At 41.0% G+C, this 14,604-nt stretch overlaps 1 protein-coding gene across 3 annotated transcripts in view; it reads right to left on the reverse strand.

Moving 5' to 3' along the window:
- The window catches only part of Ca10 (carbonic anhydrase 10), a 500,017-nt gene that overhangs the window by 105,463 nt on the left and 379,950 nt on the right, over window positions 1–14,604 (reverse strand). For all 3 annotated transcript variants that reach the window (XM_076936024.1, XM_034507461.1, XM_034507462.2), the window contains one exon: window positions 1,052–1,237. In XM_076936024.1, coding sequence (XP_076792139.1) covers window positions 1,052–1,237 — 186 coding nt within the window. The remainder of the gene's footprint in view (window positions 1–1,051; window positions 1,238–14,604) is intronic.

Raw genomic sequence — 14,604 nt, forward strand, 5'->3', positions numbered from 1 at the left:
TATTTTGAATGCAATCTGGCTAAGGGATTTGTGGCCTATTTGATGGCATATGACCTTAGCATATAAAAAAAAATTGCCAGGTTTAACCATGACCTTAAATAGCAAAATAAACAGACCATATATAATCTACACTTTTGAAATTTTAAAGTCTTTTTGACATCAGTTATTGAGAACTCTTACTAGGAACCTAGTTGCTGGTTACTTATTATAGGAGGTCCCCACTCCTTACGTTATAATTTTCCATGCATATAAAGAGTGAACTAGGTCAGGTGTCACCTCACAGATGAAATCTGGTTGAACCTTTTCTCTTATCTCATCCCAAACTGTGGTTAGCTGCATTGTTTTGGTTTATTTATTTATTTTTTTGGTCTGGGCTGATGGTGGCACATGGTCACACTCACCATCAATGGTGTGACCCAGTGGAATTTCCATTCTGTAGAATGTCAGGCAAACTCTTTAATTCTTTGACATTGATTTCACAGTGCATTATATATTTAGGCAAATAAGACCCACTTTACCAGAAAGGAAGCTATGCTGTCAAACGGGATGCAAGAGAAGCTGATTCTCAGAGAGGTAAAAGTGAAGAGACACAGACAAGGTACTCTAGGAGAGTGATTCTCAGCCTGTGGAACATGACGCCCAGGGTCAAATATCAGATATCCTGCATATCAGATATTTACATTACAATTCACACTACTAGCAAAATTATAGTTATAAAGTAACAACAAAATAATTTTCCTGTTCCGGGTCACCACAACATGAGGAATTGTATTAAAGGGTTGCAGCATTGGGAAGGTTGAGAACCACTGCTCTAGGACATGCCAGGACACGAGTCCCAAGAGACCTATGCTAGTGTTTCAGAAGGAAATATTGTTTCACTGTAGCCTCTTCTGGGAAATGGAAAACCATGAACAAAAGACACATGAAGGAAGGTGGCACTGGTTTTCTTTCTCAGGTTTAAGGGAGGCTTCCCATCAGTTATTTCACTGCTATATAGGATGGAATCCTACAAGTTGGCCCTAAGTCTTAGCACTTTGGCAGGTGCACGTACCTCCCCAGAGAAAGCCTGTCCGTTGAGGAGGTGCTCAGACCCTTGGCTGTCCTCACTCCCAAAGTGTAGCCGGATCTCTTCCAGGCGGTGACTGTATGTCATGGGCCCTCCTGAAATATTGACCAAGTGCTCCTTGTCCAGGCGGAGGGACACATGCCTTCCAGTGTTGTACATGGTCCCACTGACCTACAAGGCAACGGGAAATGGTTAGACAAGCATTTCTTTCTATTTCTCTTTCAAACACAGAAAGGCGCATGGCAGACCCATTTACACCTGATGATGACAACATCAGGCTAAATCTATGTGTGCAGAAGGACATTTTCCTTCCATGCCTGGCTTCTCAGGTACTTCTGATGAGTCCATACGTCATACTTATTATTCAGGAACGTGAAGGGAGGGACTAAGGAGATTTTTTTCACTACCTGTGATAACTGTTTTGTAAATTGCAGCTTATTAAAATTAGTTTGTCTTCCTCTTTGTAGTTGTTTAGAAGGCAGAGATGGTATAAAAGCTAAAAACAAACAAACAAACAAAACCCGCAAAACATCTCAGGTGTAAGAAGCCAGAGAAAGCCATGAAGCTCCTGTGAGTGACCAGGAGTAAACCCCAGTGAGAGACTGCTGAACTGGGAAGTCCCAGGCACTCAGTCCAGCTGTTTTGGCTAGGTCCCTCTCCAGTCTCAGCAGCAGACATCATGCAGAGTGTTCAGATCATCACTCAGAGAACATAGCTTCAGGGATACTCTGAAGGGAGTCATATGGGGCCCCACATCGCACATTCAGAATATTTCTCAGCTCAGTCCCATCTCACTTTAGTTCCACCCACTACTAAACTTTCTGTTTCTTCTTTTTTTCCCCTCCTTTTCTTTTTTTCTCCTCTTTGGACTCCATGCTCAGCTTCATGTCCTTGTTCTGCACTGATTGGCAAGTGCAGAGCTGTGCACTATCAATGGACAGCTGTCACTTGCAGCCTTGTATCACTGAGGTTCACCCACATTTCAAGAAACCCATTCATCTAATGTGTCCCAAGAAAATATTTGAACTATACGTCAATCAAAACTCATGTCCCAGGCTCATCTGCATTTCTTCCAGTGTTTCAAAAACACATGGAGGCAAAGCAAGTGTTAGAACCTGAGTCTTTGGTGTCAAAAGATTCCCAATTCACGTCTTGTTAGCTCTGTAACTTTGGCAGACTTATTTAATATTATAAAGCTGAAGTGCCCTAAATAGACAATGTACATAACACAAATTCCCTCCTGGGAACAGGGTTGGGAAACAAAACAAAGCTACAAGCCATCTACAAAACTGTCAAGTGACAGACCTCTCTCCTAATAAGTAGTCACTTTAGATACAAAGGAATCCTGTTTATATGAGGTATCAAAAGCAGAATAAATTGTAGAGGCAGCAAATAGAATAGAGATTACAGAGGTTAGGGTCCAGAAGGGAATGGAAGTTAGTGTTTGGTCGATATAGAGTTTCAACTTTGAAAGACAGAGTTCTGGAGGTGGGTGGGGTTGAAGGTCTGCAGTGACATAAGTATATTTAATTTTGCTTAGCTTAAAAATGATCAGGATGCCTTCCCATCTGGGCCCGAACACTGAGCAGATCCTGGGCAGCAGCTCTACCCCCAATCTCACAGAACCCAGAGGAAGCGGGCTCCCAAGAGCTCTAACCCAGACCGTATCTTAGGTAAGGAGACAGCAACAACACCCACCCCAAACAGGAAGTAACCGGGACCCACTAGGACCCAAGAAGTCATTCCTGGCCCAGAGCACTGGTTCCTTCCTGTCTACACCTGAGCACTGAGCAGATAGATCTTGAGCCCCAGCTCTAACCCCAGTAGTAACACCCACCCCACATAGTTCTGATACAACTAAGATAATAGGAAAGACAGGCTCCAGTCAGAGACAGGGCAGGTAGCACTAAGGAGATCCAGATGGTGAAAGGCAAGAACAAGAACAAGCATCAGCCACCCAGGGTACTTGGCATCATTAGAACCTAGTTATCCCACACAAAAAAGTTCTTAATTCCTCATATCACTAAGGAAAGCAAGATTTAGATTTAAAATCACTTCTAATAATGATGATAGAGGATATTAAGAATGACATAAATAATACTCTCAAAGAATTTGAGAAGAGCACAGGTGAACAGGTAGAAGCCCTTAAAAAGGAAACAGAAATGTCCCTTAAAGAATTATAAGAGAACACAACCAAACAGGTGAAGGAATTGAACAAAACCATCCAGGACATAAAAATGGAAGTAGAAACAATAAAGAAATCACAAGGGGAGATAGAAAACCTAGGAAGGAAATCGGGAGTCATAGATGCAAGCATCACCAACAGAATACAAGAGATAGAAGAGAGAATCTCAGGTGCAGAAGATACCATAGAAAATATTGACACAACGCAAAATGCAAAAAGTTCTTAACACAAAACATCCAGGAAATCCAGGACACAATGAGAAGACCAAACCTAAGGATAATAGGTGAGAGTGAAGATTCTCAACTTAAAAGACCAATAAATATCTTCAACAAAATTGTAGAAGAAAACTTCCCTAACCTAAAGAATGAGATGCCCATAAACATACAAGAAGCCTATAGAATGCCAAATAGACTAGACCAGAAAAGAAATACCTCCCGTCACATAATAATCAAAACACCAAGTGCACAAAACAAAGAAAGAATATTAAATGCAGTAAGGGAAAAAGGCCAAGTAACATACAAAAGTAGACCTATCAGAATTACACCACGACTTCGCTCCAGATAGTATAAAAGCTAGAAGATGCTGGACAGATGTCATACAGACCCTAAGAAAACACAAATGCCAGCCCAGGCTACTATACCCAGCAAAACTCTCAATTACCATAGATGGAGAAACCAAGATATTTCACGACAAAACCAAATGTATACAATATCTTTCCACAAACCCAGCATTATAAAGGCTAATAGTGGGAAAGCTCCAATACAAGGAGGGAAATTATACCCTAGAAAGAGCAAGAAAGTAACACTCTTCCAACAAATCCAAAAGAAGATAGCCACACAAAGATAATTCTACCTCTAATAACAAAAGTAACAGGAAGCAACAATCACTGTTCCTTAACATCTCTTAACATCCATGGACTCAATTCCCCAATTAAAAGACATAGGCTAATGGACTGGATATGTAAGCAGGACCCAGCATTTTGCTGCATACAGGAAACCTACATCAGTGACAAAGACAGACTCTACCTTAGAGTAAAAGGCTGGAAAACAATTTTTTCAAGCAAATGGTCCTAAGAAACAAGCTGGAGTAGCCATTCTAAAATCTCTAGCCTGAGAACACAAAGGGAGGGACTCATGACTCCACCTGTATAGGTAGTTGAGGGTGGCCTTGCCAGGCACCAGTGGAAGTGGACGGCCTTGGTGCCTAAAAGTTTGGATTCCCTAGTGTTGGGGAATTTGAGAGCAGTGAGGCGGGAATGGGAGGATGGTGGGAGCACACCCTCATAGAAACTCCCAGAATTATATGGATTAGACATGACAGAGGCAGGCCACCAGAAGACTAGATTCCAGAACTCAAACAAAAATTATCTTGATACTAAAATTTGTTTTGAGAATTGTATATTGCAGAATACATAACCTTGGTGTATCTACTCATCAAGCAAGCTGAGCAGACCTGCTTGAACCTCCGATGTCCTGGAATTCCAGTTGGATACAGTGAAGACACAGCATCAGAGGCTTATCAATTTACTTTTCCCCCTGCCTCTCTTCTAATATCTCAATGCCCATAATCAGCTTGAAGAAGTTAATGAAGAGTCGGTGCCCCTATTCCCTGGGCTTGGGAACTGAGCTGATTAATATTGGGCTGTCTTTCTAGGGAAAAGTAGTGGTTTTGGTGGAAAAGGGGGGATTAGCTAAGATTTATTACATAGCCATAACCTATTGGTAGAAATATGTATAATTGTTATTAAGATGAAGTTATAATTTCTTAAATAATACAAAATTTACTTTGATTTCAAATTTAAGGTTTTCATTGGTATGAATTTCTTATTGATATAAAAGTGAGATTAATATTGTTACTCTCATAGGCATTGTGCCTATATAACACATTTAGGAATACAAAGCTTAGACCCAGTCCTTCTTTAACTTTTTTAACTGATTTGAGATGGTTAGTCTGTGAGTTAAGGGCCTATAGCAAATTTGTAGCTCTGAGTTTATTGTTAGGGTGTTTTCTATATCTTATTTAGAAATAGCTGAGAGGAGTTAACAGACAACAGTCCAGATTGCCTTACATGGATAGTTGGTTTTCAAAACATCAGAAGTCCACAGAATTGACATTACAAACATTTCTGTATTAATATTCATTTTGATTAGAGACCTGTCTGCTCCTGACAGCTTCCTGTCTTGGATCCTAAGAAGAAATTGAGCATCTTTGGAATTACTCCAGTAGTGGTGTGACAGCCACTAGGCAAGAATTGTCTCGTTTCATCTACAGACAAATTACTGTCTAGAAAAGGACACACTTGTGGAATAGTCGACTGATTATATCTGCCAAGACAGAGTAATCAACCCTTGATAATTCTGCATCACTCGGTCTGTCAAATGATCCTGGGCCAGAAGGCTGAAGATGGGATGCTCCAACGTTCTGTAGTATAGGGACTGTCCAGGTGTTCAGCAGTCCTATAAATTGGCTAACTTTTAGAAGCTATGCTTTGTGCTTCCCATAATTTCAGCTAACTCAGTCATTCAGGATTTCTGACAGGGTTGAAGACTTATAGTCTCATAGCCAATCCCGGCTATTTACTTTGAGAGAAAAGATTTGAGAGGATGGTTTTCAGCTGACATTCATTCTAAAGACAAGAAAAAAGCCAGGTTCAGAGCTAAGTCTTTTAGTTAGGAGAGATGACAGAGGTTCTGGTTAGTTAACAAAATGATGGACTGGGTATTAGGTCTATCTTGTACCTTACTGACACAAATTGGTATAGTTATGCTCTAATTGTATTTTGAGAGAAAAGTTTTAACAGGAAGGGTGATATGTAGGAGGAGCTAAGGTGGGAGGAGTAAGGAGAGGAAGAGGAGGAATAAGGAAAGGAGGAGGGGAAGAAGAGGAGGCTCTAGGAGATGAGAAAGAGAGGGGAGGGACATGGAGGCGGATGTTCACATGTCTCCGCCAGTTGGTGTATCTAGTTGGGTATTGGGTTACACTTCTGATTGTATAAGTATCTTGTTATTGAGCATAACCAAACTTATAAAGCCCTTGATTAACATTAAAAATTGAATAAAAGCAAAAAGGAGGAGGAGGGAAGGGATAGGGGTTTTCTAGAGAGGGGAAATGGGGAAAGAAGATGGCATCTGAAATGTAAATAAAATATTCAATAAAAAAATAAATAAAAAATGATCAGGATGTCAAAGTTTAAGTGACATGTATTTTATTCACAATGAAAACCAAAAAATTACTTTCCCTGTGAGGTTATATTATTAAGTAAATAATATTTTTATGGGTCAAACATTTTCCTTTTCTTCCTTTGTCTCTCTTGGCTCTTGCACACATGTCTTACTGATGCAGAAGGGTTCTCCTCCATCTCTTTTCCATTCATCTTCCCTTTCCAGAACCTAGTGGATGATAATGGTACTTGTGAAACATCCTCAACCTCTGCTTTCAGGTGGTCCACTTGCCTCTCACTTTGGACTTCTATGGACTAGAAATGGGGAACAGACAACTCATCTTGAAGACTAAAAAGCAAAACAGAACCAGGAGAATCAAAGACTAAAACACTGTGCCTTTTAGCTCTCTATTTCCTCCAGATTCCTTTCTATAACACAGTTGTATCTTCATTCATTCATTCATTCATTCATTCATTCATTTTCATCCACACCTCCACTCATCTGCAATCCATTCATGCATGTTCAGAAAGGGTCACACATCACTGGCTGTGCTAGGAGCTTGGGATACCAGAAGGAGCATGCATGTTTTTTGTCTTCATAGACTCATCCTTCCTTATGTAAGCTCCCAATGTGCAGGCAGCTGGGGGAATATATAACCTATAGCATGATGTTGTTACAATTAGATGCAACATCTCCTTATCTCTACCCTTTCCCCAGACAATGAAATAATATTAATTTGTATTAATCATAAAAATATGTGTAGCCAGGATATGGTTTGTTGCACTTTAATTTAAAAATAAAGGCTTGACAATGTTATGTATGGTAACCGAATCTAACAGTACATCTGCATGGTAGTAATTAACACTGCACCGATGTCATTTTGTCTGCAATGCTAATTACTGTGTTCCTAATGAATGGCTTTGGTGCACAGCATGTTGGGAGAAGTTTTGCTTATGTACACCAGGAAGCAGACATGAGTGGAGAAGTTGAAGCTATAGGGATAGCCAAGTTGCTTCTAGCTGCCCTACAGCTCTCTAGCCTTTGTATGAATTCACTGCAACATGAAGCAAGAAACGGGAGTATATGTGTATGTGTGTGTGTGTGTGTGTGTGTGTGTGTGTGTAGTGTGTGTGTGTATGTTTGTGTAGTGTGTATAGTGTGTGTGTATGTGTGTGTACATATGTTTTGCCCATTTTAAAAATGAACAAATTCAGGGAGGTTGACAAGGATTCAGTGATTGTACCAGAATCAACACAGCTGGGAGGACACATTTTCACATGAAAGCTTGGTGTGGGATATTATTTCTTCTGCATTCTGTAGATAAGGCCTCTTGCAATACGTGTGTGTGTGTGTGTGTGTGTGTGTGTGTGTGTGTTTAGTAATAGGCTTGTTTTTCAAGAACATGGAAAATTCAGATTGGATGCTAGGCTGCTGTTCATCTTAGGATGAAGATTGGAGAAGACCTTGTTTCCTCAAATTTAGACATTTATACTGGTTTAAGACTAGTTGGAGCTTCCTGTATTAAAGGAAACAGAAGATATATGCCTAATGAGATGGTATGTCAATAAATAGCATCAACAACTTAGGGCCATATAAAAATAATGTTCTTTTGTAAGCCAAAACCAAATAATCAAACATAAAAAAGAAATTGAAACAAACAAGCAAAAAGTCAACATTCTCAAATCCACCATGTTTATCTTATAACATTGGATGCCCTTGTAGACCAAGCACAGTTCTGGTACAGTGGTTAATGATCTGCCAGGTTTCTTGTTAGTGTATTCATCTACTAGGTCATTCTATGGGCAGCAGTATATTAAAGGATATGAATTTGGTCAGTGCATTTTTAAAGTAAGAGGCCTGTTCTCTCTTTGAGAGCTGGCCACAATCCGCCACTAGCAGATGGCATCTCGGTGTGAATCCTTACTTGGTGTCCAAATGGGTGCTAAATTCTCAGCCCAGATTTCTTCTTTAAATCCCCATAATCCTCAACAAACCAGCACCACTCTTGGTAGGCCTGAGGCCCGAGGCATTTGCTTCTTTTGAGGTGGGAAGATGTCAGGCTAAACTATGTGTGGGATGGCAGCTTCTCACAGGGAAGACCTTCTTTTCCTCCTTTCTGGGTTCCTTTCATGTCCTGAGACAAAGACTATCCTTGGGGAAGTAGGACCTGATCCCAAGTGTCTTTTGCCCTCAATCCATGATTTTTACCAATGATCGATTACTAGGTTACAAATTACTAGGAGATTACTTAGCAATGTGATATCACAGTGCTTTGATCAAGAAGCAGCTAGGTACTGGAGGGACCATGCACTAGCTCGGAGTTCAGGATATTTGTGATTTCATCTAGTGTTAGGATTCTCCAGAGAAGCAGAAGTGACTTCTATGGAATTATATGGTTGGCAGGTGGTATACTAAGGACCTTGATCTCACTGAAGTTGAAGCTCATAGACTCAACTAGGCTGGCAGGCATAGTTCAGGGATCCTACTGGTTGAAGAATCCTAGACCTTCAGCACTGAGGTTCTAGGCCTGGGTTACCATGTGAATTTTCTTTGTGGAGTTCTGCAGATCTGAACTCAGGTCCCTCATCCTTGTGCACCACCTAAATTTTCTTTATGGCCTTCTGGGCATCTGAACTCAGGTTCTCATTCTTGTGTACTAAGCACTTCACTGACTGAGACATCTCCCCAATATGGGATGTATTAATTTTTTTAATGTCTAAATAAAAAAAGCAACAAACATGCGAAAGGTCCTTTGGACACCCTGTGTGTAGGGTTGATGTTTATTGTAGAAAGCTAAGCCTGAGTGAACATTACTCTTAGAGCATCCAAGATAGGAAGTAGTTACTTGTTTGATGCAATACAAGGCTAATGTGGAGTGTTGTTGCATTTCCTCACAAGGGAGCCTACCTGAAGTATCTTGTGGTGAATGGAAGAATATTTCCAGCCGCATAAGTGGATGTGCAGTACCACAAGTGGGGTCACCAGAATAAGTGGGATTCTTACTGTATTGAGGGTAATTATGGCCACGAGACCTGTGCAGGTGCTGCTTTGTTCTCTGTTTCTGCCTCTGTCTCTGCTGCTGTCTCTGTCTCTGACTCTGTGTCCCCTGCTCTTTCATCTTTGAGATAGGGTCTTGCTCTATAAAGCAGGTTGGCCTTGAACTCTTAATCTACCTGTCGTCATCACTGTAGGGCTGGGATTATAGACATGTACTGTCAAGTCATGTTCATCTCCCTGCCACTGCTAGATGAGGAAACTAGGCACAGCCTGATTAAATAATCACTCAAGGGCACAAGGGAGGAAGAAAGGGGACCACGACTCTTATCTTGCTACCATTCAATAGTCAAAAGGCTTCTAGAATCTCAGAAGGCAACTTCTGAAAACGCCAGAGAGAGAGAGCGAGAGAAAGAGAGAGAGATATGACACTTGGCTTTTCAGTGGTTCTATAGATGTCAGAAACTTACTACTGGAGATCATTATGTTGACCAACACAGAACAGACGTATATTGCATGTTCTCATTCATGTGTGGATACCAATAAGACAACCTTGTAGAAATACAAAATGGAATGGTGGACACTTGAGTGGGTATGAGGATAGAAAGAAATTCAGAATAGTTTGGGACAGGGAATGATGCTATAGAAATGGGGGTAGGGAGGGTAGGTGGTAGAAGGGTTAAGGGAGATGACCAGCATATAATGCAGAATGTATGTTAACTGCAGTGCACTCCTCTAACTTGTGTAGCTTGCTACATGTCAAACACCTAGAGATCAAGAAAACAAGTATATCATATCCACAGTCTTTGTGTTAGTTGTATTCTGTGTCACTGTGAAACAACTTAAGGGTGGAGGGATCGATTTTAGCTTATGGCTTCAGGGAACCCCAGTACATTATGGCAGGGAAGGCATGCTGGTGGTCATGGCACTGGTCACCTGTGACAGAGCATCTGTTCCTGTGATAGCCAACCAGGAAGCAGAGACAGCAGGATGGAGCTAGGGATGAGTGTGGCCTTCGGAAGGCCGGCCCCTGTGATCTGTTTCCACTAGTCAGGCCCCTTCTTCTAATGGCCCCACAGCCTTTAAACTGGTGCTTGGGAATGAGTGTTCAGAACAGGAGCCAGTGAAGGACACCACAGATTCAAACCATAATGATCTTTTTATGTGTTTACTTTTCTGTGTGAAGCTGGCACCTGGGTTGTGCTTAATGGGCACACAGGAGTGCTGGCCTTTGAATTGCTGAGATGTGGCCTTACTCAGCAGATTGTGTCTTTGCTGTTGCCATAAAACACATGACTATAATCACACTAGGTGGAGGATATGCAAGACATCCCTGGTGGTGGCAGTGATTGGGACATTTCAGGTAGTGTTCTTGATAACAGTGCATCTATTATCTCACCTAATGCTTACACTGACCTTGTGAGGAAGATTGGCTTCTCTCTTATCCTTAGATGGAGAGCCTTAAATGGGCTAAAAGACTGTACTTAAAAATCTCTCCATGGCAAATCACAAGAGGCAGAATTGTCCTCCAGGATATAGGGATTTTCTACAGCTTACTCAGTGACTGAGCAATAAGTCAGTAGGAAGAGTTGGTGAAACCATGTAGTTTATATGTGGCTTCTGGAGTTAGGAATCGACTCAAATAAAAAGTGACATTGATGCAGATATGACAGGGTGTGTTTAATTTGCCCAGGCCTGGGGTGGACACTTTTGGGGGGTAGCAGTGATTCTAGATCTAGGGGAGCAGGATTTTAGTCCCCACCTGTTGAAAATTGAGAGATGGGTATTTATGTCCAGTGTAGGCTTCATAACTGAATGTCTGATCTTATAAGTGGGAAGGCCACTCCGTAGCAAGAAGTAAGGTTAGTGAAGAGTGGCTGACAGCCTGTCATAAATTAGGTGTCTTTTCCTTGCAATCCAGGTTTCTTATTCCGCATCTGTGACTGCTCTGCTGAGGTGTGTAATAGTTCTTCGCCGTGTAATTAGTGAGTGTGAGAGATTTAAGAACACTGCTTAGCCTGGTTTCCTGCAGAGCCTCCTGATAGGACAAAGGGAAGATGTGTGAAGACTGAAGGCAGATAGCTGGGGGTGGGGATGGACAGACGGCATGTGTTCTCATGGCACAGTGGGGGCGGGGGACATTCTCTAAGGAAGAGCAGGTATGGAAGAATCCACCATAGCCCAGTCACTGACAACACTGCAGTGAAGTGAATACACATGTGTGCAAACTGAGGGTCCGACAGAGTCTAGAGTCAAAAAGACTTTAGAAATAATCGAACCTGGCAAACCAGAAGACTGAGACAGATCCAAGCTAGATGTCACCCCCCCCCCCCCCACTGACTTTGTTCATTGATCAGAGGTGCCATCCCTCTTGGGTTTTCTTTAAATTCATTCTTTTTTTTTTTTTAAATCAGCATACAAAGAATTAGACTTCATTATGGCACTTTTCAAAGAAAATTTACTCATTTCCACTGTTTCTCTTCCTCCTTTTTCCCTCCCTGTACCCTCACACAGGTTCCTCAGCTCATCCCAGTAGTCTTCTTTACACTTCTGTATCAATCTGTGTGCAATCTTTTGCTCCCAACCCCACACATTTCTGGACACCTCTTTTTCCTTCTCATGATCTCCTTCCTACCTAGTTTCATAGTCTAAACCTACATGCACACCTTTTTTTTTTTATCATAAACAAATGCAGCCATTGTAGATTCTAGGGCTGGGCAACATCACAGGGTTTTCCATTTTACAGCCTTGAGGTTCACAACGTGATTCAATATCCTGCAACACTGCATTACTCATAACAGCAAGGGCACGGAACCAGCCTAGATGTCCAGTAACAGAAGAATGGAAAGTGAAAACACGATAAACACACACACACACACACACACACACACACACACACACACACACACACCTTTTTAGTCAGTTATAAAGTAGCAGGAAATTATCCAGACTGTGGTGGCATGCTCAGGATTAATTTAATCCCATTATTTGGGAGGCCAAGGCAGGCAAATCTCTGAGTTTGAGGCTAGCCTCATCTATAGAGAAAGTCCAGGACAGTCAGGGTTACATGGAAAAACCTTGTCTTGAAAAATGAAATCATAACAAAACAAATGAACAAAACAACCCCCCCAGGAAACTATGAAATGTACAGGAAAATGGAAGGATTTAAAAATTATTCCATTAAGTGAGGTGAGTCAGACTCAGTAAAACAAAAGTCACATGTTCCCTTTCAGATACTGACCCTTTTTTATTCTTTTGTTTTTCTTTTACCTTGATTTTTATTTCAGGTTTCTAAAAAAAATTATTTTTTGATAACCTTGTACATAAATAGTATATCTCCATCACTCTAGCCCTTCCATCTCCCTTCAATTTGCCCAATATGATTCTCTCTCTTTCTCTTGTTCTCTCTCTCTAATTCATGATCTCTTCATCTTCAACTTACTGTCTAACACACACACACACACATACACACACATACACACACATACACACATATACACACACATACATACACATACAAACACACACACACACACACACACACACACACACACACACACACACACACCCTATTGAGTCCATTTAGTATTGCTCATACATACATGTGTCCATGGCTGACTACCTGGAATAGACAACCTGTGTGCAAGTTTATCCCTGGAGTAAACAGGTTTTCCATTTCTCAGCAGCCCTTGACATCCCGTAGCCCCTCATCTAGTTATAGGGCATTGTGCACTTTCCCCAGTCCATGTTGTGGTCACTATAGCGTTTCTATTTAGGTAAATTATTTCTGTGGATGCAGACTAACTTAGTTTAAAGTAGCGCTAAGTACACACATGTAGGACTGGAAGGCTAAGGGCATGCACACAGCACTGGCATATTATGTATAAAAACCATAACCCATAGAAAAATAGAAAGTAATTACCCTGATACTTTCAGATGCCACTAACATGACATTATGGATCTACATAATGGACATTACATGGTACCTGTCCAAGCGTTTTATTACATAAGTTTTATTATAATGGTTATGAATGGAGGAGATTGGGTATTGAGGAGGTAAAGGCTGTGGAGGTTTGGTAATGGGCAGGATCATACCCATTACTCTTAAACCTGCAGGGAAGACAGAGAGAGGATCTTTCCTTAGCATCACTCAATTTAATCTTCCTCTTTTTTCATCTGGGCCAGCCTGGTTTTGGCCTGTGTAAAAACTGTGTAAAGTAGGATTTTTAAAAAAATCATCCCTGGACAAAGAGATGAAACAATCATATATGCTGCCTGCTGTTATATGAATTCTGCTGTTAAAAAAAAAACAGATCAAGTTTATGGTAATATTGACTCTTCAAATAAGGAATCATTTCTTCACAAACTCCAGGGATATGAGGTTGTGCTATTCTGGAAATAACCTCTTGACCCTGATTGTTTCTGATGCTAATGTCAGAATGAATAAATGGAGAACAGATATGTAAGACATTGCATGGCCTCCCAATGTCTGGGCTTAGTAAAGAGAAGGCTTCCTCTCCTCCATGGTCCTCAAGGGGACCATGAGATGGAGGATAGCATTATACTGAACAATGTTTTGAACATAAAATTATTGGCATTGCAGCCCTGCCTAGACCCTGAGCATGGAGGGAGGCCTTATAGGTATCTAGAATGAGTTTTCCCATTACAGTTCTGCTATATGAGTTCCCAAATGGGAGTTCAATGTACCGCCTTCCAATTGTCACATTGAGAGCCTGCAGAGTACTTGCCAAGTCACTCACAGCTGGTTGTCTGGATTTAATTTTCTGAGTCCCCAGTGACTGGTTGGAATCCTCTATGGATGCAGAGAGCAACTGCAACCAAGATGGCAACGTTTGGTTGACAACAGATTGCTTCTAATTTCTCTGTTCCACTAGCTCAAATAAGCTGTAAGTTGAACACACACATTCGGAGTATTTGTGTGTATCTTTAGAAATATTTTAACACATAAACTACATCTATTTAACATAGTTTATTATATACTCGGCATCTTCATGTATCGCAAAGCATATATTTCATATCTTGCATTTTTACTCTTGCTTTATCCTCAGCATCTGAGCAGTACAAGGTTTTTGTTTATTACACAAGAAGTGATCAAATTTTGTTTTGAGCTTCATCTGGGTACCTAAGCCAAGGGCATTCTTTATGTGACTCAATAGGTATGAAGTCGGACAAGGATA

This window comes from Arvicanthis niloticus, chromosome 6 (genome assembly GCF_011762505.2).
Source record: "Arvicanthis niloticus isolate mArvNil1 chromosome 6, mArvNil1.pat.X, whole genome shotgun sequence".
Taxonomy (NCBI): domain Eukaryota; kingdom Metazoa; phylum Chordata; class Mammalia; order Rodentia; family Muridae; genus Arvicanthis; species Arvicanthis niloticus.